The sequence below is a fragment of the Thamnophis sirtalis genome, unplaced genomic scaffold (genome assembly GCF_051295495.1).
Source record: "Thamnophis sirtalis isolate CommonGarterSnake01/CBP01778 unplaced genomic scaffold, rThaSir2_p1.2 scaffold_2, whole genome shotgun sequence".
In the NCBI taxonomy this organism is placed as follows: domain Eukaryota; kingdom Metazoa; phylum Chordata; class Lepidosauria; order Squamata; family Natricidae; genus Thamnophis; species Thamnophis sirtalis.
In genome coordinates, this window is record NW_028261382.1 from 171,132,792 (window position 1) to 171,160,337 (window position 27,546).

Sequence of the window (27,546 nt, forward strand, 5' to 3'; positions counted from 1 at the left end):
ATTCCATGACCAGCGGGGACCTGGTGATAGGCAGCCCGGAGCCAAAATGTCACTCCTTGCAAAAATGGGGGACTGGCAGGTAACAGAATTCCTCTATTCCTTTCGCTTTCCTCCCCCCCCCCTTCTTTCTCGATGCAGGGGTATTATTATTATTATTATTATTATTATTATTATTATTATTATTATTATTATTATTATTATTATTAGCCTTGTAATTTTAAAAAAAGCAAAAGGAAAAGCATGGATCCAGGTCAGCAGGCTGAGTAACCAACCCACTAGTCTTAAGGGGAATGTCCCCAAGGAAAAAGAAAGCGATCTGATTAGGATACTACATGGTTATGCAAAGAAACCCCACGACCTTTCAACAGGTGGGGAGAGTTGGTGTGTGTGTGTGTGTGTGTGTGTGTGGAGAGAGAGAGAGAGAGAGAGAGAGAGAGAGAGAAAGTGAGAGAGAGAGAGAGAGAGAGAGAGAGAGAGAGAGAGAGAGAGAGAGAGAGAGAGAGAAAACAGCCTCGGACCATAGCTTTATCTTTGCAGTAATAAGTCACCTCCACTGGAGTCTCCTTGTCGGGGGGTTAGTTGGTTTGCTGATTCTTTTTAGCATGTCTTTATGAAATCCATTGCAAAATACTAAAACTTTTGTTTAAAATAAGAGTTTTTCAAACCTCCTGGGTCGACGTGACTGTGAAACTGTGTGTGCGTGCGTGGGTGCATTTATGAGAGACCAAGAGCAGGAGAGCAATGCACAAAGATGATTCCCCAAAAAAGGAACATATATTGTAAGCACCCGGTTAGCCTTTCTGGCGCGGAGGTCGGGATAAACTTAAAAGGTGCCAGAAAGCGAAAGCTATTCCGCTCCAGCCTAGGCCTTTAGTAAGGCGGTTGTTTGGACTGTGGGTCAGAGGTTCCACCATCCTTCATTCTATATATCCACTGTTCTGCTGGGCCCTGAAGGAACGGAAAGGAAAGGAAAGGAGAGGAGAGGAAAAGGAAGAAAGGAAAGAAAAGGAAAGGAAGGGAAGGGAAGGAAAGGAAAGAAGGAAGGAAGGAAGGAAGGAAAGAAAGGAAAGGAAAGGAAGGAAGGAAAGGAAAGAAGGAAGGAAGGAAGGAAAGGAAAGGAAAGGAAGGAAGGAAGGAAGGAAGGAAGGAAGGAAGGAAGGAAGGAAGGAAGGAAGGAAGGAAGGAAGGAAGGAAGGAAGGAAGGAAGGAAGGAAGGAAGGAAGGAAGGAAAGGAAAGGAAAGGAAAGTTAACTGCAGGCTCTGGGCTGCTAATGGGCTGAACAAGGAGGTCTCTTTCTATCTGAAGACACCCCACCCCCACCCCCCCAAAAAAAGGCTGAATCTCACCACTCACCTTTATCCCTGTTTCAGCTCTCAGCGGATTTCCGGAGCCAACCTGTAGCTCCTAGTGTGGAGGCTTCCCTCTCCTTTGCTTTCTAATTTCAGAGCTGTTTCTGTAGAAAGAGAAAAGGTTAACTTTGCACAGGTCTGGAAGCTTGGTGGCTTTTTTTTTAGTTTCCAAGTCCGGACCAAGGGATAAAGAAAAGTTCAAGGGCCTGAAAGCTTTTTAAAAAGCTCTTTTGATTTATGAAGAGTTTCAATGCTACCCAGATTCCAGATATTGTGTGTGTGTGTGTGAGAGAGAGAGAGAGAGAGGGAGGGAGGGAGGGAGGGAGGGAGGGAGGGAGGGAGGGAGGGAGGGAGAGAGAGAGAGAGAGAGAGAGAGAGAGAGAGAAGGAGAGCGCATTCGTGGAGTCTTAGACCACCTTAAAAGGAATCCCAGTTCTTTTAACCGTGGGTCGTTGACTTCTTCCTATGGAAGTCAGTAACCGAAGTGCAACAGTCTTAGCTGCCGATATTTCAGATTATAATTTTTTTGGGGGCTCGAACTGTAACGGCGTCTGCTTCGGAGGCAAATCTCCAGTAAAAGCTCTTTCTGTACTGCAGGGAATGGCGTTCCAGGTGTGCAAAACGCCAAGCTACCACGCCTTAAGAGCAAAGGTCATAGTGGGCTTGGAGGCCAACTTTTGGCCTAAGGGCTGACCCCTCCACTGGTCTAAAATGGGCCGATCAACTAAAAGGATGATCAGAAGAGGGCGACCTGCCTGCCTTGCTTGCCAAGAAACCCTGCGCTTCCTTGATCCGGAGCCCTTAGCTTAACCAACACGGGTTCGGACAACTAGAAGTGGCGATCCCATTGGCATAGTTGAGTAGGAACAGCTGGGGAGACCGATGCTCCTTGTATGTGCCAGAACGTTAGCAATAGCAATAGCAGTAGACTTATATACCGCTTCATAGGGCTTTCAGCCCTCTCTAAGCGGTTTACAGAGAGTCAGCATATTGCCCCCAACAATCTGGGTCCTCATTTTACCCACCTCGGAAGGATGGAAGGCTGAGTCAACCCTGAGCCGGTGAGATTTGAACCGCTGAACTGCTGATCTAGCAGTAGCCTGCAGTGCTGCATTTAACCACTGCGCCACCTCGGCTCCGTTAGGATCACCTCACAAGGCCCCTTTCACCTGAAAGCGTCCCTGAAGCTCTTCTGCCCCGTTCTTTTTCCACTACCCCCCTCACCCACTTAAAAAAAAATACCGGGTTTGGAATCCTGATCCCGAAGGCTTAAGCCAGCCAATCCATGCAGGGCAGAGTTACCCACTGTGGATCCTCCACGAAGGAAGGCCCAGCTTCCGATCCCTTACTTGGGGATCTCGAGAAGCTCTTTTCCACCAGCGCCGCCTGCTTGAGGTGACCCTGGGGGAAGAGAAATCACCCACTCCTGTTAGTGCCCGGGAGCCCAATGGCGCAACACCCTCGCCGCTGGAACGCGCGGCGTGACAAGGGAGCGGAGAAGGGGTGTGCGTGGTGCCTGCGCGCAGTTGACTCGCCCTGCCAGCGGCGTGAGGACGGGCCTCGGAGCGAGCCTCCCCGCGGCTGGATTTGAACCTCGGGGGAGAGAGCGAGCCAAGCGCCACTTGTCCTCCTCGGGGAGTCAGGAGGAAAAAGGAAGAGCGAGAGGGAAAAAGACCAAACAGAAATTGGGAAGATGTTCCAGAAACCGGTTGCACGGCTCTTGGTTTAGTACTAAACGTCCGGATGCTTGAAGAGTTTCCAGCAGCCAGTTCTGTTGTCTGCTTAAGTTGGGGGTCCCCTTGAGCGGATGGCTCCCCCCAGAATCCGTAGCCATTTGCTTCCCAATGAACTGGCTAATCTTTTTCAGGCCCTTGTTGGAGGTGGAGGAGGGCTGGCTACAGCTAGTTTTCCCAGGGAGGAGAGTTTCTGCTTTTTCTTTCTTTCTTTCTTTCTTTCTTTCTTTCTTTCTTTCTTTCTTTCTTTCTTTCTTTCTTTCTTTCTTTCTTTCTTTCTTTTTCTTTCTCCCTTTCTCTCTCTTTCCTTCTTTCCTTCTTTCCTTCTTTCCTTCTTTCTTTCTTTCTTTCTTTTCTTTTCTTTTCTTTTCTTTTCTTTCTTTCTTTCTTTCTTTCTTTCTTTTGGAGTGATGGGGTTTTGCTGCGCTCCAGGCTGTTTCCTTCGCAAACGTGATTCTCCTCGGCGGGAGGACGGAGGTGGACTCGGCGGTAAAAGGGCAGCTCCAGCAACATTTCAGGGCCGCGGTGCCAGCGTCCGACTAAAGGGAAGAGTCTTGGTTTTCAAAAAGAAAGGCCATCTCAGATCTTTCTGTTGCGCCCACACGTCCCGCCTGCCTGATGAGAAATCAATTCGGATTAGCATAAAACAGAGGAGCAACGTGGTCATCACGGTAAACGGAGGAGGAGGAGGAGGAAGAAGAAGAGGGGATCCAAACGCTTGGCACAAGCCACGGAAGGAAATAAAAAAAGGAAATAAAAGTTGGAAGCAGAGATATGTAGCCAAGGCTCCACACTGTTTTAAACAAATTAGGCTCTTTCCCATCTCCTATCAGTCAATCTGGTTGGAATTCGATTCCAGATATATTGGGCGACTTGGCAGGTTCTGCTTGCCCTGAAAATGCGTCTTTCTCCGCGGTTCCTCCGGCCTTGAAAAGGGAGCTGATTTCGAACAGAAAAGAAAAGCTGGATAGGAAAATCCGCAGCTTGAGGCTAACCCCCTTCCCCATATGGCTCTCTTCACCTCTCTTTGTCCCTTAGGAAGCAGAGGGCTATTGTCTGGGAAAACAACAACAACATTGGGGCCTGGAGTCAAATTTATTTCAGTCTGACTGCTAACCTGCCTGAGCTACCCCCAGAAACCACCTGTTGTTCCAAGTGCTTCTAATAACAAGTCTATTTTGGAATTGAGTCCAAGCCATTCTACTCGAGAGCACAACCTTGGAGAATTGGGGGACGCACCTCACTGTTCCCGGTTAGCTGAAAAAGCGCAGAGGGGGGGCCCAATTCATGCCTTCCATATGTGAATAGGCAACAAATGTGCCTTAAGATACCGAATTTGGGGGGGGGGGGAGTTGGACTTTCATCAGTGTAAAAAAAACCTCAGAAAGTCGACTGCGCGGTTTTTCCCCCTTGCTGCTAAAAAAATCGGGATTCACCAATGCTGCGCTTAGGCAGCGCGTTGGGTTTGGAGAAAAAGCGCGCGCGCGCGTGGGGAGGCGATCTTGTTAAACAAAAATTAAGAAAATCCAGAGAACGAGAAAAAAGGTGTTTTTTTTAAAGCCCAAACTGAGTATTATTTATTATTTTATTTATTCTTATTTTATTTTATTAAATAAAGAAGGATCTTTAGAGTAAAGAAGGATCAGGCCCGACTCAGCTCGTTAACTCCTTTTTCTGGCTGGAAACGGATCTCTCGGGAAACCGATCCCAAGGGTCCAGAATGAGATTGCAGGTTGCGGTGGGTTCAAGTCGAGAAGAGAGCTAGGCGGGGGTGGGGTGGGGGGCGTCCGGTCCAACGGACAAGGATCCCCTCGGAAGCATCCCTTTGAAGGGGGTTTTCTACGCTCTTTCCGACTGAAGAAATCGCGGGGACATTTGGGGGGGGGGGCTTAAAGCGAGAAGCAAAGTTCAAGGACCCCCCCGGGATGCTGTCACTTTAAAAGCGAGAACACCCCCAAAGAGAAGCGCCCCGCTTCCTTCCCCCCCCTTTCGGGGCCCAAAGGGCTTTTACAAAGGGGTTTCTTCCCCCCGCCCCCCCCCCATACCAAGGGAGGCAGAGTGTGCGAGCGAGCGGCGTCCCTGGCACCCTGGTCCCTTCGCGGGCCAGTGGCTGCGCTGCTGAGCAATTGGCCGAGGGTTGCTATGCTAATGAGGTGGCGACTGGGCGGTTGGTGAAAGACGAGTGGGAGAAGGGAAAAGTTTCGACCATTAGAGGGAGATCTCCGAGCGGGCACGGGAGATCGCCTCCGCCTCCTCTTCCCTCCTCCTGCTCCAGCACTCCAGCGGGCGCGCTCTGCATGCCAGAGAAGAGAGCAACAAGGCAGGCAGGCAGGCAGGGCAAACAGCCTCGTCCTCTCTCTCTCTCTCTCTCTTCCTCCCTCTCTCTTCCTCCTTTTTTTCTTTCTTTCTTCCTTCTCTTCTTGCTTTATTCCCCACCCCCCCACCCTCTCGCGCGCCCTCTTGCCTCTCGCCACGCCAATCCATGAAAATGCTTTGGAAACTGACGGATAATATCAAGTATGAGGAATGTGAGGTAAGCGTTTTCCGGCGACTGGGGAAAGAGGATCCCTTCCTCCCGCCTCCGTCTCTCTCTTCCCCCTAATGAGAGAGAGAGAGAGAAAGAAAGAGAGAGAGAGAGAGTGAAAGAAGAAAGAGAGAGTGAAAGAAGAAAGAAAGAAAGAAAGAAAGAAAGAAAGAAAGAAAGAAAGAAAGAAAGAAAGAGAAAAATTGCCAGCTGCGATTGGAAAACATCTTGTAGCACCCAAGGAAGCTTTTTGGGGGAGCAACTTCTTCACTTGCCGACTTGGCAAATTGGGGAGGCGGGTGGGGGGGCGGGTGGAATCGAAAAGGGGCAGGCGGAGGATGCCCGCCTGTGCAGTGGGTGGTTTAAGGGGGTAAAAAAAAAAAAGACCTTTGCCGGAGCACATCGGGAGGGGAGAAAGAAAATACACCCACACGGATCTTTCCTGCAAAGGCTCCGCATCCCAGCAAGCTACAGGGAAAGGGGTCGAGAAGATGGAATGGATGAGCAAAGTGAATGCGGAGGAGCAAAACCACCGCGAGACAAAAATTAAAACGTGTTTTAGCCAGTACCGAGAGATTCCCAGGATCTCCCCAAAGAGAGCCACCTCGTCGCTCTCAAAAGAGTTGCCTTGGATCCACAGGTTTGGCGCTGCAGACTTGAGGGACCTCTATCTGATGTGGGTAGTTGTCATTTCTGCATCAAACCTCCTTTGATCCTGCAGGATTCCTTCTGCTTCTCAGCCCTTGGATTAAAATTAAAGGAAGAGGAGGAGGAAGAAGAAGGAGAAGAAAAGGATGGTGTTGAGAGGAAGGCAGGCGTGGCTTTAAGCTCTTTTTTGAAAGTCGAAAGTGGAGCCTCGTAGGCATTGAGGGAGGGAGATGCTCGGAGTCATTCAGACGGCGTAGAGAGTAGGCTTAGATGGAGAAGCACCGCCTAAATAAGGTGCCAGAAACAATCTGTTGGTAAATTTGTGCCCATAGGGTGCCTTGGTGCCTCTTGCACACAGGCGTATTCTAATACAGGGCAGAGTATAAGAAATGACAAGTATTTGGATGAATGGAAAGTGTTTATGAAAAAGGCAAGAGCAGGGGTCACTTCGGTAAAAGTAGTTTGCTAATTAAATAATCGCGTTAGTCTTCCACGTGTTCGTAGTAGGATGCCGGTAAGAGTTAAACGTTAGTGTGTTTTTCTTTGTGAATTGTAAGCATGATGCTTATCTTTAATTGGGTTTGAGTCTTCCAAATTCTTTTGGGGGGGGTCTTTGTTTCCATTCCAGCCCTACTTTGGGGGTGCAGTATAAACATGAGCGCGTACATTACAGTTTTGCCTTTGTTAATTCTACACACACACACACACACACACACACACACACACACACACACACACACACACACACACACAGAGGAACCCGGCGAGGCCCACTTTGGAAGATTAATTAAGAAAACCAGCGTCGGTTTATGCGTGGAGATTTATGGCTGATTTGGAGGGGTTGTGTGTGTCTGCCGGATTGTTGTGTGTGTCTGCCGGAGGACCCGGATTGTTGTTGGGGGCAATATGCTGACTCTGTAAACCGCTTAGAGAGGGCTGAAAGCCCTATGAAGCGGTATATAAGTCTAACTGCTATTGCCTATAAATGTAGAGAGAGCAGGACAGGCTTCCTCTTTCATTGCACGTGTGAATTGAGAAAGTTGCGCGGTTTCCCTTCTCCCTCAGTCATTTTCGGGCGAAACCGGTTCCTTCCGCGCAGGCAGGCTTACAAAAAAAAAAACGGGCGTGGGGATTCCCACGCTTGGGGCTTCGGGGCCGAGAGATTCAGAGGTGGAGACTTCGGCGGCTGGATAGAGTGGGTGTTTTGGAGCCGTGTGCGTGGCTGATTCTTTGCCTAGGACCGACGGGTTCCCAGAATGCTTGCCTCCAGAGAGTCAGCGACTAAAACTAGCTAAAATTGGAAGTAACCTTTTGAGTGTCCCCGTTTACTTGGGAAATACCTGCCCCGAGCCACGCGGCTTGCCTTTCTAGGTAAATGACGCCCGAAGCCGAACGACGAAGAGAAAGCGAAATATAATCATTCTGATTATATTTTGATGGCGCTCATTTGTCTATTTGTTGGAAGTTGGAGCCCAGGGCAGCTTTGGAAAACGCGCCAGTGTTTTGATCTCGCTTCCACGTTTTTTTGTCACCGGAGTGAACTTTTTACGGGTCTCTCTCTGAATTATTCTGTCTAGTTCCGGATTCTTCTTTTTAAAAATTAAAACAAAAAAAACCCCAACCCCCTCCCAAACAACAACAACAACAACTCAGAAGAGTCTTAATTGGGATCTCCGGTGCTTTCGAATTGCCCTGCAGCGCCCCTTTTTGCTGAGGAGAGGGGAGCCCCGGAAAGGCTGCGGAGGGCAAAAACCGAAGCCGCTTGCGACGATGGAGGGTTGGGTTTCCTTCATGCCTCCGGTGTGGTGTTGCTCCAGGAGCTGTGCCGAGGCCTGCTTGCTCGGCGGCGGCGGCGAAATGCCTCTTGTTATGATAAGCTGGCAGGAAAAGTGGAACAGGCCTGTCATTCCCGCGGATTCGCTGGCGGGGAGCTGCCCAGCCAGTTGGACGGGTTGAGCCCAGCCTGGGAGCCCGAGCTTGTCCGGGCCAGTAAAGCGGCAGTCGCCTCCCTCTTTTTTCCCCCTTCCCTCCCTTCCTCCCTCCCCCCCCTCTCTCTCTTCGCCACCCTCTTCCCCGATCTCCAGTCCCAAAAGGGGGGAAGGCTCCTCTGGGCTCCCAGGAGGCGGAGAGGAGCTCCGCAGCCCCGATTCCCTGGGGGGGAGAGGATTGAACGCCTGGGGGAGACGGGATCCCACGCGCCTAGGAGGGAGGGGACAGCCCTACTCCTCTGCTCGGGGATCCGGCCAAGGCCCGCAGCGCCAGCGCCGCCTCCTCCTCCTCCTCTTCCTCCGGGCCCTGGAGTCATGGACCTGACGCAGCAGGACGCCACCGGAGTGGAACTGCCGGGCCCGCCTGAACGCAGGCAGCCGAAAGCCGGGGACACCAAACCGGAGCCCGAGAGCGGCCCCTCTGGGGTCAAGAGGGGAGCCGGAGCCCGGCAGTTGCTAGCCCTGTCCTTTCAGGCGCCCGACTTCACCCAGCCGCCGCCGCCGCCGCCGCCACCCGAGGTGCGCCTCCCTTTGCCTTGAGCTTGGTTCCTAGCGCCACTTCTCCACTGCTCAGCTTCCCCTCCTGGCTCTCTCCCGTTCGCCCTTCTCGCCCTCTCTGCTTCTGCAAGTTTTTCAGCATGCCTGGCTGCCTTCTTTTCCTAGTTTTCCTTCTCCTCGTTCTGCTTTCTTTCTTTCCTTCCTTCCTTCCTTCCCTTCTTCCTTCCTTCCCTTTTCCCTCCTTCCCTTCTTCCTTCCTTCCCCTTCCTTCCTTCCTTCCTTCCTTCCTTCCTTCCTTCCTTCCTTCCTTCCTTCCTTCCTTCCTTCCTTCCTTCCTTCCTTCCTTCCTTCCTTCCTTCCTTCCTTCCTTCCTCTCTCTAATGCCTTTTCCCATCCCTCCTCTTTCCTCTGGCCTCTCCAGATTCTTTTCCCACCCATTCTCTCTGCACCTTACTCTCCTTTACTCTGCCTGCCTTGGCTTGCCTAGCCTCGCACCCACCCGTTTGCTGCTCTCCCTGGCTCTCTTTCTCTTTCACTTCTGCCTGCCCTGCAACCTTTTAAAATGTTGCCCCTTTCCTGTGATTCGTCAGACGCAGCCACGGCATGACTCTCTCTCCCCCCCCCGTCCCTTTTTGTCTCTCTCTCTCGCTCGCTCCCCCACCTCTGATTAGATACACTGATTCTTCATTCAATGGACGTCATTCAGAACAGCCTCTGCTTTGAGTTGCTTCCTCGCTTCACGCTCGATTTCCAGCCATTCTTCCCTTATTAAGCATTCGTGTAGTATTAATAGTCATGAATATCTGCTATTAGGAGTCTTAAGGAAAGCGGGCTGCAGATTCCTCTCCCTCCCTCCCTCCCTCCCTCCCTCCTTCCCTCTCTCTCTCTCTCTCCCTCCCTCCTTCCCTCTCTCTCTCTCATTTAGGAACTCACGTGCAGCAGTAAAAGGAGGGAGGGAGGGAGAGAGAGAGAGAGGTGGCGACCAACGCGCACACACGCACACCACCCGCAAACGGATTAAGGAACACACACACACACACACATACACGCGCGCGCACCCCGGGCTCAACTTTGAATCGTGAACTCTCACGCCAAGGATTCCGGCTCTCGCCTTCGCTGCTGCAGAAACGTCGGGCATTCGGTTGTTGGACTGATGGATTATAGGCGCGCTTGCCCAGTGCTGGCGGACAAGCCTGGGCGTTGGGGACTCGGGGTGGTTTAAACCCGGGCTCCTTCCATTGTGTGTGTGTGCGTGCGTCCGTGTGTGTGTGTGTGTGTGTGTAGGAGAGAGAGACAGAGCGCTTGTGTGCGAGAGGGAGAAAGAGAGAGAGAAAGAGAGAGGGACAGAGCCAGAGTACGGCTAGGAAGCGAGCGAGCGAGCGAGACCTAAAAGAGTCCCACTTTTTTCTGCCTTTTTTCCCTCCTGGCCTGACTTGGTTCCCCCCGAAATCCGCGCAGATGTTAGTTCACAGTTTCTCAGCGATGGTGAGTGTGCTTCAGATTTCTCATATCTGGGGTGGGTGGTGGGAACCCCGTTCACCATCATGCTTTCCCCCCCACATCTTCTGGGGTGGAGGGGTGGGTGGGTGGGTGTCCGGCTGGCCGGGTGTCACCTCCCGCCGAAACCTCTCCTCTTTCCGCCTCTCCCTCCCCCTCTGCTCGTTTTGCCCAAGCTTCCTTCGGTGCTCCTTTACTTTGGCTGCTCCCCAGTAAACTACAAAAGGCTAGCCATGCTTCCACACCCGTCCATTGTGTTTTGTTTTGCTTTGCTGTTTCCCCTCCCCTTCCGATTGAGTTTCACCTCTTTTTTCCGCTCTGGTCCTTTCCCCGATTAATAACGCTCCTGGGGAGACTAAAGTCCAAGGCAGTTAACAGCCCCCTTTCTATATTTATTTCCTGGCTACCTCCCCCACTCCCCCCACTCCTTCTATTTGGATGGCTGTTAATTTCCTTGAGACGTACCTGCGGGCTATAATTTCATAATTCACCAAAGTCCCGGTTGTACAAAAAAAAAAGCAAAAAAAACCCCTCTGGCATTTCCCCCCTCCTCTTCATCTTGATATTTCCAAACCGTTTTCTCTTAATTTTGCTGCCTTGTTATTTACACGTAAAGTACGATTTTGCATGTACACGTTATATGTGGATGTGTGTATGTCTGTGTGCATTTTACACGCGCACCTACATACCCCCGGCTGGGTATTAGAGGAATGATTTGATTTCAATCAATGGAATAGCACATTGTTTATCCATTTTGGTCCCATGCTAGATTTGTAAATGCTGACATGTGGCATACTTATATTTAAGTATTCCCTCTCCCCCCCTCCAAAAAAACCCCCTGTTCTTTTTCATGGCATTTTGGGTGTCGTTTTCCAGGGCCAAAGAAGGACTAATGCAGCAATGGTGCACTTTCACTTTTTTGGAGAAAGGAAAAGAGTATTTGTTTGCTCTCTTTCACTTCTTTTTGACAATGATGACCGTAGGCTTTTTAAAAACAAAAGGTTCTCTTCCAGAAGAGAATATCTCGGAGGCTGCTTTTGACTCTAGTCTGAGCGCAAATATTGTATCTATCTGATAGGGTTTTTTTTAAATAGGGTGATAAACATTTGGCCTAATCCACAGTTCGATTTTGACTTCTCTTCCCCCTTCTCTCTGTTTGTCTCTCTCTCTCTGGTCTCCCCGTCTCCCTTTTTATGTTCTTATTCATCAGGACCGCCACGACGCGACCAGCAACGGGACAGCCCGGCTACCCCAACTGGGGAGTGTGGGCCAGTCCCCCTACACCAGCGCACCTCCGCTCTCGCATACACCGAATGCCGACTTCCAGCCCCCTTATTTCCCACCTCCATATCAGCCCATTTACCCGCAGTCTCAAGACCCGTATTCTCACGTTAACGATCCGTATAGCTTGAACCCTCTTCACGCCCAGCCTCAGCCCCAGCACCCGGGCTGGCCGGGACAGAGGCAAAACCAGGACACGGGGCTTTTGCATACGCACCGCGGACTTCCCCACCAGCTCTCTGGCTTGGATCCCCGAAGGGATTACCGGCGGCACGAAGATCTCTTGCACGGACCTCACGGCTTGGGCTCAGGACTAGGAGATATTCCCATTCACTCGATACCTCATTCGCTGGAAGACGTGCCGGTAAGGAGACCCGTGTGGCGGGGAGGCAGGCGGCTTCCTGCCGGCTCTTTTTTTTCCTCTTTTTTTTTCGTCCTCGCCCTGCCACGCTTCTTCTCCTTCTTCCCCTCCCCCGCTCCCCACCAGGGGATGGGAATTACAGTGTGCATTTCAAGCCTCCAGCACACCCTCCATGAAGGGAAGGAGCAACGGTGTCTCGCGGTTAGCAACCAGAGTTGAATTTGTCTCTCGCCAATGTCTTCAATTGCTAATGCAGAGAAATAGCTCTTTGCTTTTGTTGATGGGGAGTGGAGGAAGAAAGAGGGAAGGATGAAAGGAAGGGAGGGAGGGAGGGAGGGAGGAAGGAAGGAAGGAAGGAAGGAAGGAAGGAAGGAAGGAAGGAAGTAAAGACGCCAAGAACAGAATTCCCCTGACTGGCGTCCTTGGCCATGCTGCCTTGTTAGTGACAAAGCGAGGTAATTCTTGGGAAGGCCGTGTCACCTTAGGAAGCCTGGCCTTAAGTCGGGTTTTGGCTGGCTTGAAAAAGAAAACAAAAACTGACCCAAAAGCTTTCTCCCCACTTGTTTGTTTGGAAGGTGGGGAGGAGGAAGAGGAAGAAAAGAATGAATTGCAATTCTTCGGGTTGCAAACACGGCGTAGGAAATGGCCTAGGCCCATCACCCCTACACAGGGAAAAAGAACAATGTGTTTCTGTTGCTGTTGTGGTTGTTACTATTTTAACTTAAGATTTTGGAGCGCCTTAAATGTTTTTTTTTATTATTATTATTCGGGTCAGGATCTGGTTTCTTTCATCCGCAGATATAATTTGAATAGAAAGGTGGTGTCTCCCCTCCTATCTTTTAACAGTCTAGAGCCCTTTATAGCCAGGGGCGAGCACCATCTGAGTCTGGCTGCAAAAGAGGGTTATTTAATTTCTTTCTTTTTAAAAAAAAAATCTATTCCACTCTCCTAATGAATGCAGAATTTAAACAAGCCAGTAATTTTACTCCTGCTTCTTGTGCCATTGGTGACATTGGATAGAAAACATTTGTGGGCAAAGGGGAAAGGAAGTTTCTAATATTAGCCTAGGATTTGTTTTGGTTCCCCTTACTAAAATGTCACCGCAGATGATTGGATCAAATATTATCCCCGTATGTTCACTGACAGTTTAATGATTTCCAATCCCACTGTTGCAAGGATAATTTTGGCCACCGGTTCCTTTCAGAAAGCGATTTCCTCGTCTCCTTTATTCCATTCATTTTTTATTAATCCACATTTGAAGAAAACGGAGGAATTCATTACAGCCCCAACTCTCTTATTCCAACCCCCCAAAGAAAATTGTGCTTAGGTTTTGTTTTGCAAAAAAAAAAGGCCATGCCTTAAAGTATCCACATCTTTGTAGGAATTTAGGCGCTTTTTTTGAGGGGGCAGGGAAAGCCACAACAGCCAGTTTTCTTTTCATTTAAAAAGCAAACTCTAAAACAACACCAAGGATACCTGGTTTGGAACTAGGGTTGCTTAGAGGGGGGGAAAAAAAATCCCAGTTTGAATCAGCACTTTTAAGTAAAAACAGTTGCACTGAAATCAGGGGGAACTTCCACTGGTGTTTTTGTTTTAGATATCAAGTTGCAAAAGATTTGATTTTGCTGGGATTTCAGTTGCGGCGAGAATTGTATGTGCATATTTTTTTTGGGGAATAATAAATATAGGCTATTTTACTATGCCAGCAGTTAAGAGATGCCTGGCCTGTTTTAAGAAAGGCCCGTTACCAAGTAGTTTAAGATAAAAAACATTTAACAGGAACACCTCCCTCTTTATTAGGGGCCGAGTATTCCCAAAGCTGGTAAATCTGATCCGTTTAAAAGGCATTGATCTTAGAGAGGGAGGCGGGCGGCGTCACGTTAGGATGCGCGCTTTGACAATGGAATAGAGAACGCGGCCTTCGCCGTTGGACACGGAGCGAATGAAATTCGTTGAAAATAATTTTCCTGCTATAGGAAAGGCTGTTTTCAATTTTTCTCCTGCTACCGCAGTTAGCCATTAATATAAGGACGGCTGCTTGATACGGAATAGTTGCTGAAGCCGAGGACGAGAATTATTTAAACATAAGTATCTCGGCGGGATTTTAAAACCTAACAGCCGGTGGCTTCCGTAGACTTTGTCTAGGTGAAGAAATCAGACAAATAAAACGTTACGCCGCACTATATTTTTTTATAGGTTTAAGGCTGTTTGCTTGAAGGGATATTTCGCCATATAGTTAAAAAAAAATATCCAAGGAAACGGCAGCCAGTCATTTCTGAACATTTCTCAATTTAATTATGCTCAAATCCAGAAGCACTTTAGGCAAGTTACAAATGAGAGCATTGAGTACAATAAAACCTGTAATAAAGCAACTTCGTACCATCCACCCGGAATCATTGAGATCAGGCACAATTAACAGGAGCATAAATCCAAGGCAGAATGGAAAAAATGTTAAGACTCGGTATTATTGTTGGACGGAGACTTAGTGAAGGAGAGGATGGGGCCTTGGGGGTGGGGGTGGGGGTGGTGGTGGGGGTGGGTGGGAGGAAAAATCTCCATAGGAGCCTGTGGGCGCGCGCGCGCGCGCACCTGCGCTAAATAGTAGCGCTGAAGTTCGGCAGCGCGAGGGGGAAATTCTCTAGCTCAGCAGCGTTCGTGCTAATTTGTAAACACAGACAGACACATTAGATTGACTGTCAGTTTGGGAATTAAAAAGCATGATTTTCATTTTTTACTTTCTAATCACGTCTGAAAGTCCAGCGCGCGCCGCGCACCCGCGTGCCCGGAGCATCACAAGCCTTCCGAGCAGAATTGAAAAGCAGCGGTAAAAAACGCTGCCTGGGACTAGAGGGGAAGCCAGAATTGCTATGGGCCTCGGAAGCTTGCAGGGTTATCCTCCCTTCTCCTCTCTCTCTCTCACCCCAATATTCCGGATATTCCCCCCCCCCCCCCGTTTTCTGTATGCAGAGGTGGCACAGAAACATTCTTCTAGAATCTTAGCACAAAGAACCAGGAAAGCTTTCCCTTAAAATGCTTATTTCAGAGTGAAGAGGCGCTGGTAGAAATACAGTTTAAGCCTTTGTGCGTTAAAAAAGCAGGGTAAGATGGATAATTCGTGCACGTGTACTTAGGGGTTTACCCCTAATGCAGGAAGTCTGGATTATAAGTAAGGTCAGGCATTCTTAACTGAAGGTAATGGCTATTGAAATTAGCGGGACCCACTTCGGAGGAGATGGCATTAAAGGAGGACTGTCCCCAAACCAGCCATTCCTGCTTTCCAAAGATTCTGTGCAATTGGAGCCCAGTATTTGCTTTTTTTAAATTCAAAAACGTCAATATAGGGAAATGAATATTATTCTATTTTTTTTATAAAAACACCGAACTAGTTAAAGATAGAGGGAAATAAAGAGCTTCGCGTGTTTCTCTTGGCGTTGTTTAGAAATTCATATCCCTTTTGTATTGCTTTTGTTGCAGCACGTAGAGGACCCCGGTATTAACATCCCAGATCAAACTGTAATTAAGAAAGGTAAGCCACTTCTTTAGCATTCCAAGCATGTCCTCACAAGCTTGATAGTGAAGCTGAGAGAACTTACTAAAGCGATTGTTTCTCCCCCTGACGCCCCCCTCCCCGTAATTTACAACAGAGCTGAAAATGGAAAAACGAAATTGACAATCTCGGTTGATAACCCTTTTACTTAATCGCACCCTCTGTATATGTATGATTATATTATCGAGCTAAACAGATCCATGTTTTAGCTGTTCCTAATGACATTGCGGTTCGGAGCTGACTTCTAATTTCTTTAGTTGCCTTGAAAGTATGTTTCATTACCTAAGAAAGAGCCAATCCTGTTCAGTCCCCGTCCCCCCCATGCCCCATCCCTCTTCCTTCCTCCCCCCCTCTTGCTTCAGGTTGAGGAGATTGTTCTGGATTGTTTACATCAGAGGGCTTTGTTGTAACAAGCGAGCAGGATGGCGGATGGGTATTCGCTTGCTTAGCCTGCTCTCTCTCTGCAACGGGTTGGCTTTTCCTAGGCTTTCAGCGGCTTCTAATGTCTTGTTGCACTTGTGGTTTTTTTTTTGTCTGGAAGATCGCGTCCCCTCGCCTCCCAAACCTTGTCTGGCTTCGTAATTTCGTTGTGTTTTTTTTTAAAGTACTCGCGATGTTGGCAGCAGAGCAGAACTGTTGGCTTTAATTTTAAAACCTGTTCAGGGAAAGGCCGGATTCTGATCCTTTGGTAGGAAAGGTTTGAGAAAGGATCAGTGCGGCTTTCTTACCTAGCAGCGGGGTCTTGTGCTCTACAAAACGGCACCTCCTTGAAAAATCTCAGCCCTACACAATGAAAGCTAAAAATTTACCCCTCCTCCCAGCCTGGAGAGTCTTTGTCACGTCAAATTAGATGTGCAAGGAATAAATCTTAAAGTGATGCTCTTTCCAAGTCGACATGATAATTGGCTCTTTTATTAGTAATCTCAAGAGTTCGTTTAACTCCTATTGTCTCTATTAGCCTCCCCAGAGCTATTAATGTCACAAGTGATCTATCCAAAACCTAGATATCCCTCCTCCACGCTCCACCCTTTCACATTTGGATTAGACCTATTAAAGTGAAAATGGAAAGTATACGAGTGTAGGATGGAGGACAAGAGGAATAAACAGATGCTGATAAGAGTAAATATTTATAATGCAACCAGGTTGGAACATAATGCCAAGTCCATTTGCCTCCAAACAAGACTTGCCCTTATTTTTCAGTTATGTCAGCCGAACTGAACATGCAAAAAGATTTGGGATAATTTTACCCTTCTCCTGCACATTATTTTTAATAAAGCCCTGCAACTTTCTGTAATTAGGGGGAAAGTGAAAGTTGTGTCAAGGAAGGTTCTTTTCTCCTGGGGAAGCAGATGACAGTTAAGGAGGCAGACAAAAAAAATGTATCAATTTTCCTTTATTTTGTTTGAGGGGGGGGTAATTGTTATTTAAAGAAAACTGTACTATTACCTTTGAAAACAGTAATGAAAATACCTCTTTGGCGCCTCTCTTTCCTATATAAAAAGTTGCAATTGCAGAAAAATGTGACATCTAATTAAATTACTTTGAAACTATTCAATTGAAAGCACTACGGGCTACTCTAGTACAAATTATGCCCATAGTCGTGTAGCTTGTAGCATTACATCCCCCCCCAACAAGCGAAGGTATATTATGTGGCCGTCCTTTATAAATATTAGTAACAGGGAATGAATCCCCTTCCGGTATCCTTAACGGTTGAAGGCCATGTATCCTTAAGATAACTCTGTTAAGGACAGAGGAGGTTAATTTCAATCCCACCTCTTCAAAATCCTCAAGTTTGATTTAGACACAAGATACACGGCTGTTAAGGACAGGAGGAGGTTAATTTCAATCCCCCCTCTTCAAAATCCTCAATTTTGATTTAGACACAGTATACACGGCTGTTAAGGACAGAGGTGGTTAATTTCAATCCCATCTCTTCAAAATCTTCAATTTTGATTTAGACACAAGATACACGGTTGTTAAGGACAGAGGAGGTTAATTTCAATCCCACCTCTTCAAAATCCTCAATTTTGATTTAGACACAAGATACACGGTTGTTAAGGACAGAGGAGGTTAATTTCAATCCCACCTCTTCAAAATCTTCAATTTTGATTTAGACACAAAATACACAGTTGTTAAGGACAGAGGAGGTTAATTTCAATCCCACATCTTCAAAATCTTCAATTTTGATTTAGACACAAGATACACAGTTGTTAAGGACAGAGGGGGTTAATTTCAATCCCCCCTCTTCAAAATCCTCAATTTTGATTTAGACACAAGATACACGGCTGTTAAGGACAGAGGTGGTTAATTTCAATCCCACATCTTCAAAATCTTCAATTTTGATTTAGACACAAGATACACAGTTGTTAAGGACAGAGGGGGTTAATTTCAATCCCCCCTCTTCAAAATCCTCAATTTTGATTTAGACTGGGTGCTTTCAATGGGGGGCTGGGAAAGTAAGCCAAGCCAGACGTTGAAACTCGCATTTATTTGTCTGCTTCTGGCCTGAAAAGACTCACTTCCTTCTTTTATTTTTTAAATTAACCCAAGTAGGTAAAAGCTAGATTTTTAAAGCAAGGGCTCGGAGCACCCTTCCTTGAGCTTCCCCTTTCTCCCGCATGTCCCCCACCCCCCCAGACACTGAGAATTTAAAATTGAGGTTCTCCTCGAAGGTCATCTTGAAATTGGTATAGTCCATCCTCCCATCCCCGGTTTGTAAGCGTTGTTTCCAAGTTTCCTGGTTTCCCAAAGTCGATTCTGCCGAGTGTGGGCGATGCGTAGAGGGAGGCCTGGGGTGGACGGCGCTGGCCAGCTCGGTGGTTGCCCTTCAAAGCAAAAAGACGGACGGTGAGGAAATGGAGGGAAGGAGGCCGCCAGCCTCGGGGCTACTACTACCCCTTATCCACCCCCCACCCCCGTTATTCTCGTTGTTGCCCATCTGCCATCGTCTCTCAGCCACCTTTCCTGCCTTGTTTTCATCCCCCTTCCCCCATTCCTGTCATCGCCCCCCTCACCACACGTTTCCCAAGCCTGCCGCCCCACCATCGCCTCAGGCTCCTTCAGCAGCTGCTAATCCCCTCAGCGTTGGTGCACTAAGGCGGCTCGGCCTTCCCTCGGCCTCCCTTCTTACCACCACCACCACCCCGCCTCTCTCTCTCTCTCCCCCTCTGCAGGCCCCGTGTCCCTCTCCAAGTCTAACGCCAACGCCGTCTCCTCCATCCCCATCAACAAGGACGCGCTTTTCGGCGGCGTGGTGAATCCCAACGAGGTCTTCTGCTCGGTGCCCGGGCGCCTGTCTCTCCTCAGCTCCACCTCCAAATACAAAGTCACCGTGGCGGAAGTGCAGAGGCGCCTGTCGCCGCCCGAGTGCCTCAACGCGTCTCTGCTGGGCGGAGTGCTACGGAGGTGAGGCGGCCCGAAACGCGCGCGAAAGACAGTTGAGGGGGTTGTGTGTGTGAGGGGAAAAAAAAAGCCAGCCCCGGATTCGGTGCGTGAGGCAATGTGGCGGGAAGGGAGCCTATTGGCGGAGAAGGGTGGTCACGTGGGCGCGGTGTTCCGCCTCAGCCAATCGTCTCTCTCTCTCCCCAACGGCTCCAGTTCCCACCTCTCTAACCTCCTGTCTTATTATTTTAATTTCTCACAGTGAATAATACACTTTAAAACCCCCCACACGCCTCACCCTGAACACATTCACACACACACACAAACCCCAGCCTCCAAAACTGCTTTTCTCCTTTTTTTAATTTTTATTTTACAGAAGGCAACTGCTGTTACTAGGAGGAGAAATAAAGCCTTTCTTTTCCCAATATCCCCCCCAAATAGCCACTTCGTCAATTTATTATGCTGCAACCTTCTGGGCTCCTTCAGACGTTGCTGGTTTTAACTTCTGCTCCACTTTAAAAAAAAATGTTTTGTTTTTGCACTTCATGGTGCTTCTCCTGGCTCATTCAGTCGTGTTTATTTGTCACTGTAAGGGTTAATAACAGATTTTTGAAAGGAAAGACTGTTGAGAGTATTCTTGTGTTAAGTGTTTTTTTCATAATTCCCTCACGTTAATGGTTACTGAGGAATAACCATTTCCTCTTGTTTAAAAATGGAGTTAATATTCCTCAAAGCTCCATGTTTTGAAATCAGAGCCACAACCTTTTCACATTTTCTTTCTGGAAAATGATTCTAGAAACTTTGGTGTTTTTTTTTTTTACTATTCCCTTCAAGTTTCTAAATCTTGCATTTGAGTTTCAGGTGTTCTTTTAGAATTAGACAATAGGAAAGAAGCTACCCATATTCTCAATGTTACATCTCCACCTGAAACAAAATGACAGCACGAACAAGCCATTTCAAAGGGTTGTGACTAAAAAAAAATTACCAAGTATGAATTGCAATATATTTACTGAAAATGTAGTGAAATTTAGAATAATTAGTATTAAGAATGTTCATTGTTGTCATTATCTGTAGCCTGGACCATAATACAGCACAGCATCAGGTATCTGTGGAAATTGGGCTGCATTCAGTTAAAAGCAGACAGCAAGTCTTGTTAATGAGATCCACTCATACAGTCAACATCAGCAATCATAGGAAGGACTCTTAAGTGTAGCAAGGTCACTCATCCTAGCATAGCGTGTTAAAAGCTCATACACACCAGCTGAGGGCAGTGCCAGCATTACTTTCCTGAGGAAGGCCAGTGCAAGAGGGGAATTTGGCTAGGAACACATTTATGAGACAGTCATTTTTTAAAAAAATTCTCATACTAGGGTGCCTAAGAGATATCTTTCCTGTTTAATCTGAATGTAGTACCGTATCTATAACGACAGGCAAATGATGTTTGTAATTCTTACACAATGCAAGAAAATCAGGCTAAAATACATCTCCCATTGGGTCACAACTATGCAAAAACCTCACAGCTATATGCTGGATCACAATATATAAACATATTTTATAACTTTGTGAGTGCAATTGGTGTGTCCACATATGATTTGCAGCTGATATTGTAAGAATACAAAAGACTTAATTATCTGTTTTAACATGCAGTTATTTTAGTGAATTATGTATTTCAATGAATCTCGTACAGAAGTGTATAGCTCTAATTACACCACCAAAATTTAATTTTTCCTAATTAAACATACTAAATTATTTTAATAAGCATTTGTAGATTTGTAGCAAAGTATCTGAAAACTATGAACCTGAAGTTACTTGTGTATTAAATGCTGTTCTTTTTTAATGTGTGGAACAGGGCAAAATCAAAAAATGGAGGGAGATCTTTGAGAGAAAAACTGGACAAAATAGGATTAAATTTGCCAGCCGGGAGACGTAAAGCTGCTAATGTTACCCTGCTGACATCACTAGTGGAGGGTAAGTGATGGCTTTTTGGCAGTAGTAAAGGCATTATTTGGAAATGTTTCTTTTTGTTAGCTGAGGAAAACAAATGTGGGCCCTGAAATGTTTATGCATATTGTTTAATTTACATTATTATTGGTCAATGTGACCTTTTCCTCTTGTATTTTTTTTAAAGGGACTCTCAGCCAAAATCCATTGATGTCAAAACATTGGATGTGGCTTTATTGATATTTATTTGGATTGCAATGCATTTCAGAGTTGGATGCTAAATCTCAGTGAAATGAATGTAAGCAAATTGGCATGCAGTGTAATGCTTCACTTTAACTGGGTTGCTAGTTGATTGATCACTTGGATTAAAAAGTAGGACTGAAAACATTAACAGAGTAAACATAACTAATGGATTAATTTATTAATCACTGATTGACATGGTAGATTTTAATTGGATTTTAATCAGTGTAATCCCAAGTGAAGGGGGCAAAATAGTGAAATGTACAATTATTGTTTATATCTTGGTTTAGTATAACAAGGATTTGGGTTATGATGATTTTCCATACAATGCGTGACTTGACTGAACTACTTTCTTAAAAGAAACTGCTGTTCTTCAACAGCATCTCAAAATGTAATAGATTAATTATCATGCTAAGTCATATAATTGGGCTATAATTTATAAACTAGTAGAATTAGAAAAGATGTAGTCATACTGAAGATTATTTAGTCCATTTATCACAGAAGATAGTTGCTCCTTAAATGCATGTTATTGTAAATATGTTTAAGAAATGAATGAATTTTAATATTTACAAATACATTAAATATAAATAGTTTATCTATATTATGTAGCTAACAGAAGATCCAATTATAAGTCCTATAAAATTCAGACTGAAAATCAAGTTAAATATGAACAATATTAGTCACCTCAAATTCTACAACCATGCCTTTGAAGTCCATAGATTTATTGCATTATTTTTGCTGAAGTGAATATAGCTTCATATAGCTTTATTTAACTCAAAATGACTCCTTAATTATAGACAGTATAACATCAATGCAGAGAAACATTAGGAATATAAGAATGAATTCTGAGCAAGTCCTTGTTCACTATTATATGAGTAAATGCTTTAAAAATACTGTCGTTGGGTGAAAATGTCAATTGTTTTATTAATTGAATCCCAAATAATGTGTTTTGTTTAACTTTAGTTTTATTTTTATTCTGTTTAGCTTTGTCTTTATTTTGTAGTGTTTTCAGAGTTGAACAGAATACATGTATATGCACATATATAGTGGCCTACCAAATGGGAACATTGTTCAGATAAAAAAAAAACCAAACGCACTATATCTATTCTTGATTCTCTGTCTTTATGCTTGATAATGGTACAACAGACACAGAATGACCGCCAGCATTACTGGCAGCATGGCCACTAAGGAGTTACCATCTCTGCTAGTTGCTTCAGAAACTAGCTATAGGAGCAATTTTAGACCAACAGACAGGGAGGAAAAGAAATCTGTTTAGAAATGAAACCAGGATTTTTTTTATTTTATTTTGGCACATAAAAGCATGCTGCATTTATATAATGTAACAGGTAGGCTGGAAGTTTATTGGACCCAACAACACTTACGATCAGTTTCCAGTGCTCAGGATTTCATTCTTTGCACATTAATACACATTAAAAAGTTGGATCCTACAGCTACCTTAAGATACAACTCTGCTATTTTAAGCTACATACCAGTAGCTTATTCATATTTAAATCATTTTGACATTTGCATTTGAAAAAAAATAGAACTTTAACTTCTTAAATTAATTTGGGAATCCTTGACCTAACCTTAACCATGATTTAATAGTGTCCTAATCTTACTGCAAGCTTCTGATCTCCTCTTTGCTTGGTATAATTAAGCAAAACAGAAATGCTTTATTTTCCTTCTATTTTAATTGTGAAAAGAGGATGGGTGAATGTGCTGTTTGAACATTTAGAGGTCAAAAGGGGTGGACATGCATCTCCCTTTATGTTAAAATAGTTATAAAGTTTATAATGAGAACAAGAAATGCAAGGGGCATGCTAAATTGAGAATTACTTTGTAGTAGCTATTGACCCAAGGAAGTTGATACAAGCTGTCCTACGCATGCAGTCTTCACTAGGTTTTAATTCTGAGGTCTTTAACCTTGACTTTGGTTATGTAGAGTGAATTTTAAGTCACTCTTCATGCCAAGTTAGCTTTAGTTTTGCTTACTATCAGATTATAGCCATTTTTTTCTCCCCTTTTTTTTGCTTGCTTTTCCTTTTTTAAGTTTAAAGAAGTGAAGCTACAGCATTATAAAAATGCCAAGTGCCACTGAAAGTCCATCAAGGAGTCTTGCCATTAATAAATAGTGTACTTAAATGCCACCAGCAACTAATGAGTAATCAAGGAAAGCAAAAGAGAGTTTACAAGTAGCTGAAGAAGAAAAAAACAAACAGGAGAACAGGAAAAAGGGGGAAGGAGATAAATGCTAATATTGTGATATTTTAAACATTTAATAAAATCTATAATTTCAAAGGGGGAATCATTTTTTTAAAAAAGCCGCGGTTTGATCATCATCATTACGATGAAGAGAAACACAGGAATAAGGCTAATGCATAGATAAACTAATAATAGTGCCTAATTTCTCCCCCTCTCAAGAGATAATAGACGATTGTTTGGGTTGTGGTCCTTACGCGATGAGGCCGCTTCCAAAGTCCTGTTATTGTTTATGATCCGCTCCATTTTATGGAAACAAGCTCCGTGGACTGAGGCTTTGAAGCTCTAATTGGCGCATGCGTTCTTCCGGACCTCGAGCTAATGGCAGGAAGCCCTGCGGTGAAAACCAACTGGTTCAGGAAATTAAAACCAAAGATTTGAAAATCAACAAAACAGACAGTCTCAATGGAATGACCCTAAAATTCTTATGGTTAATCGTTTGGAAAAAAAAAGGGGGGGGGAGGGGGGAGAGGAAGGGAAGGAAGGATAATTATATGCAATCAAGTTAAATTTTAAGCACTTAACTATTTAATGCAGTCTACAGGGTGGGGATTGAAATAATGATCAATGATCAATATTAATCTCTAGGAACAGAATAATTAGATGTTTGGTATGTTTTTTTCCCCTATGCATATACATAAATGTATCCCCGTAATGTAATATAAACAAATAGAAACATAATCCTTACAAAACAGAGATAAAATACTTGGGATATGTTTATTAGTATGTTAAATAAAATGCCATAAACATATTGCAATATAATTTAGGACTAAAAGCTGATTACATCTACCACTTTGTGAATTGCTTAATCCGCCGCTCCCAAAGGATTCTTTAGGATCAGTATTAACACGCTCGTAGTTTGATATAAAACAATGTATTTGACGCTCCCTCCTCCCGTAACAACTTATTACCTTTAATAAGGTAGTTAATAAGGAAATGTCTTTAGCACACTGAGATATTAGTCTTTTCTAAAGAAGCGCTTTACCAGTAGATTGTAAAGTGCCAGTTAATCTTGATTGAGTGGATATCACGTGAAGAACCCAAAGATGCACGGCGCGAATTCCCACCTTCCTGTCGCCCGCTTATGCTTTGGGTATTAATTATGTATTTCCTCCCAATCTGCATTTCAGGAGAAGCCGTGCATCTCGCGAGAGATTTTGGTTACGTCTGTGAAACAGAATTTCCTGCCAAAGCAGTAGCTGAATTTCTCAACCGGCAACATTCCGATCCAAACGAGCAAGTCACAAGAAAAAACATGCTTCTAGCGACGAAGTAAGACTTTTTATCTCTGCGGAATATTCCTAAGGAAGATTTTGTTTATTATGTTTGGTTGGGCCCTGAGCTTTTTCCTCTGGTGCATTTGCATTTGTTTGCTGCGGATATGTTATTCTCCGTTCCTGCGTGGTTGCCTTGACGAGGTAACTAAAACGTACACAATCCTCATCGAGGGGAAACGATATTATTGCCAATGACGCTATTGTTGAAATCAAGCAGACCTATGAGAATGATCCCCCTCCCTCCCTTGGATGCTGTTACTCGAGGCGTTCAAATGGGAAGAAAATGGCATATTATAATGGCGAGGCTCTGCAGATTTATCTGAGAGTAAGCCCCGTTAAGTATAGTGGGATTTATTTTAAGGATTGTAGACAAGATTGCGTAGTTATTTGGAAGTAAGTAAAATTGATCTCAATGGAACTTACATGCTGAATAAAAATGCTGAAGATTGATTAACTGTGAATTCAGGTATTAAAAGTATTTTACTTCTAAGCAACTAAAATGCCAGTGGGGGTTTATTTTAAGACAAAGACTCTAGGGATAACTTAATAGAAAAGATATTCAATATTCAGGTTAGGTGGTGGGGGAAGAGGAGAGAGAGAACTCTCCATTATTGTAAATGATGTGTTTGCTGGAAATTAAAATGCTTTCCCCCTCATAGTAGTTAATTACAGATGGTGATTCACCAAAGAACAGTGGGCCAGAGGGCACCCAGTTATTGAGAGAGATATACAACTGAAATATGTCTCAATATTGCCCTTTAGAAACTCAATTGCTGCCATATATATGCTCCCAGGTTTTTTCCCCTCTGCTGGCAGTTTATTTAGATACTGGTATGAATCTAATTTCTGAGTGGATCCCTTTATTCCAGTGCTTTGTGACCTATATAAACTACTGCATCTCTCTAATGCTACTAAAACGTATAAAACGAAATGAGAGTCCTGGAATTGATAAGCTAAAGAAGTAGCTTTGAGAACTGTTCCACTTTCTAAATTGGAGGGTTTTTTGTCCATAAAATTATGGTAACTGTCACATTTTATTGTCAATTTGCTTGCTGAGAATAATGGAACTTTTCATAAACACATGTAGAGGGTCCTAAGTGAAAAAAAGAAAAGAAAAAATAGTGTGTTATTGAGATCAATGCAACTTACTTTCAAGGAAAATTACAAGCTTATAGTAATACTTAGATCTAAAAAATAACTGTTGACTTAAAGCCAGAAGACTAGACATGGATGTTAATTACAGAATTTGTAATTAAGAAGTTTGATGGGGGTAAACAGTGGGTATTACTCTGGAGGAAGGAAGTGGGAGACATATTTTGTATCAAGGAGAAATGTGTATGCTTGTGTGATTTCCATAGAACTTTCTGACATTTTTCATGTGATTATGAAAATGTGGATGTATATGACAGGAAAGAGTTAAAATAAAACAGAGATGTATTGAGTATGACAGAGAAACCTCAGATATCAGCATCAGTAAATAAATGTGAGGGCACATTGGGATGAAGAACACAGTTTGATGCAAACTGCTGTTCCAATAATTATTGATATAGTAGTAGCTTTGTATCATATTTTCATATTTTCCACACAGTAATCTATACATGTTATCCTTGGGATGAAATAAAGACATGGTCCTCATTTTCGGACACATAGCTGGACACATACTTAAGGGATTACTAGCACCCTATAGGTATCTAATATACTTGTATGCAATGTATGTACATGCACTGAGAGAGAGAGAGAGAGACAGACAGACAGACAGACAGAAACAGACAGAGACAGAGATAAATGTAGGAAAAAGATTCTAGATGCCACAAGATAAGAGAATGATCTAGTGTAAAAATGCATCTGTGTGTTGAAAGACAAAAAAGGAAAATATTGTTCCTGGGAGAAGTGGACGTACATCAGTGCAGAGGACAAGCCAGGGAGATGAGAGAAAGAGAAAGGCTGTTATACTGATGTCAATATTTCTATATAGGGCATCAGCGGTGCAGAACATGAGAGAGCGGGTAAAAGAGCAGAGATTCTTTCTTTGCGTGCATGTGTGACTTTGCTGTGGAGGCAACTGACTCCTTGGCTCGCCTGCCTCCTGACAAGACTGGCTTATTTTCCTCCCTCCCCTTCTCTCTGCTCCATTTATGCTGCAGACAGATCTGTAAGGAGTTCACCGACCTGCTGGCTCAGGATCGATCTCCACTGGGGAACTCTCGGCCCACCCCCATTCTGGAGCCGGGCATCCAGAGCTGCCTGACCCACTTCAACCTCATCTCTCACGGCTTTGGCAGCCCTGCTGTGTGCGCAGCAGTCACTGCCCTGCAGAACTATCTCACCGAGGCGCTCAAGGCCATGGACAAAATGTACCTCAGCAACAATCCTAATAGTCATACAGATAACAGCACCAAAAGCGGCGACAAAGAAGAGAAGCACAGAAAATGAGGATTTTCTTCTTGCAGCCCCAACCAGACCAGCCAGCCTGGCCCTCCCTCCCCTTCCTCCTCACCCTGAGGCTACAGCAAGAGAAGCTCAGAAATCTGTCCCAGCCTATTCACTCAGGAGGACCGGCTAATTCACATCTCTTTCAGCCCCCTACCCACCATTCTCCTTTTTCTTCTCTCCTCTCTTTCCCTGCCTCCATCACTTCCCAGTTCATTTCCAGTTGCTACCCAGTTTGGAGCCCGAGAAAACAAAGGTGGCGATTGGGCCATCCTAAAAGGAAAAAAAAAACATTTTTTTGTCGTCTTTGTGAACTTTTATTATTTTTAACAAAAATAAATAAACTGCTAAAAATAAAACAACTTTTTTTTTCTAAAAAAAGAGAAAGAACTAAGTTTAAAGGTTAATAATTAATGAAATGTGGAAAAAAATGAGCTTCATCGGACTGGATCACCACCTTCTCTTATACAAACTTCCGTTTAAGATTGTAGCCATATTTAAACAAAACAAAACAGGAAAGAAAGGATGATAATGATGATGATGATGATGACATTTTATCAGTATTGTGAATAAACTTGAACACAAACCACA

General features: G+C 44.9%; 1 protein-coding gene across 6 annotated transcripts; it reads left to right on the plus strand.

The window, feature by feature from the left end:
• TFAP2A (transcription factor AP-2 alpha) lies at positions 1–27,546 on the plus strand. Of its 6 annotated transcripts, none has more exons than XM_087707477.1 (8): positions 5,408–5,616; positions 10,200–10,226; positions 11,449–11,883; positions 15,355–15,406; positions 18,601–18,832; positions 20,658–20,776; positions 24,379–24,520; positions 26,670–27,546. In XM_087707477.1, exons 1-8 carry the CDS (start codon positions 5,566–5,568, stop codon positions 26,956–26,958), a joined length of 1,347 nt encoding a protein of 448 aa, XP_087563603.1. In that variant the 5' UTR covers positions 5,408–5,565; the 3' UTR covers positions 26,959–27,546. The 6 variants fall into 6 exon arrangements, with proteins under 6 accessions (XP_087563606.1, XP_087563603.1, XP_087563604.1 ...); XM_087707476.1 differs by lacking the exon at positions 5,408–5,616 and adding an exon at positions 7,897–8,762; XM_087707479.1 differs by lacking the exons at positions 5,408–5,616; positions 26,670–27,546 and adding exons at positions 7,934–8,762; positions 26,501–26,659.

Excerpts from the sequence above, each read along its gene's own strand:
- TFAP2A (XM_087707476.1), top strand. The coding sequence starts at position 8,559 with ATGGACCTGACGCAGCAGGACGCCACCGGAGTGGAACTGCCGGGCCCG. Across the intron at positions 11,884-15,354 it reads ATTCGCTGGAAGACGTGCCG|CACGTAGAGGACCCCGGTAT; the intron begins GTAAGGAGACCC and ends CTTTTGTTGCAG. Across the intron at positions 24,521-26,669 it reads AACATGCTTCTAGCGACGAA|ACAGATCTGTAAGGAGTTCA; the intron begins GTAAGACTTTTT and ends TTTATGCTGCAG.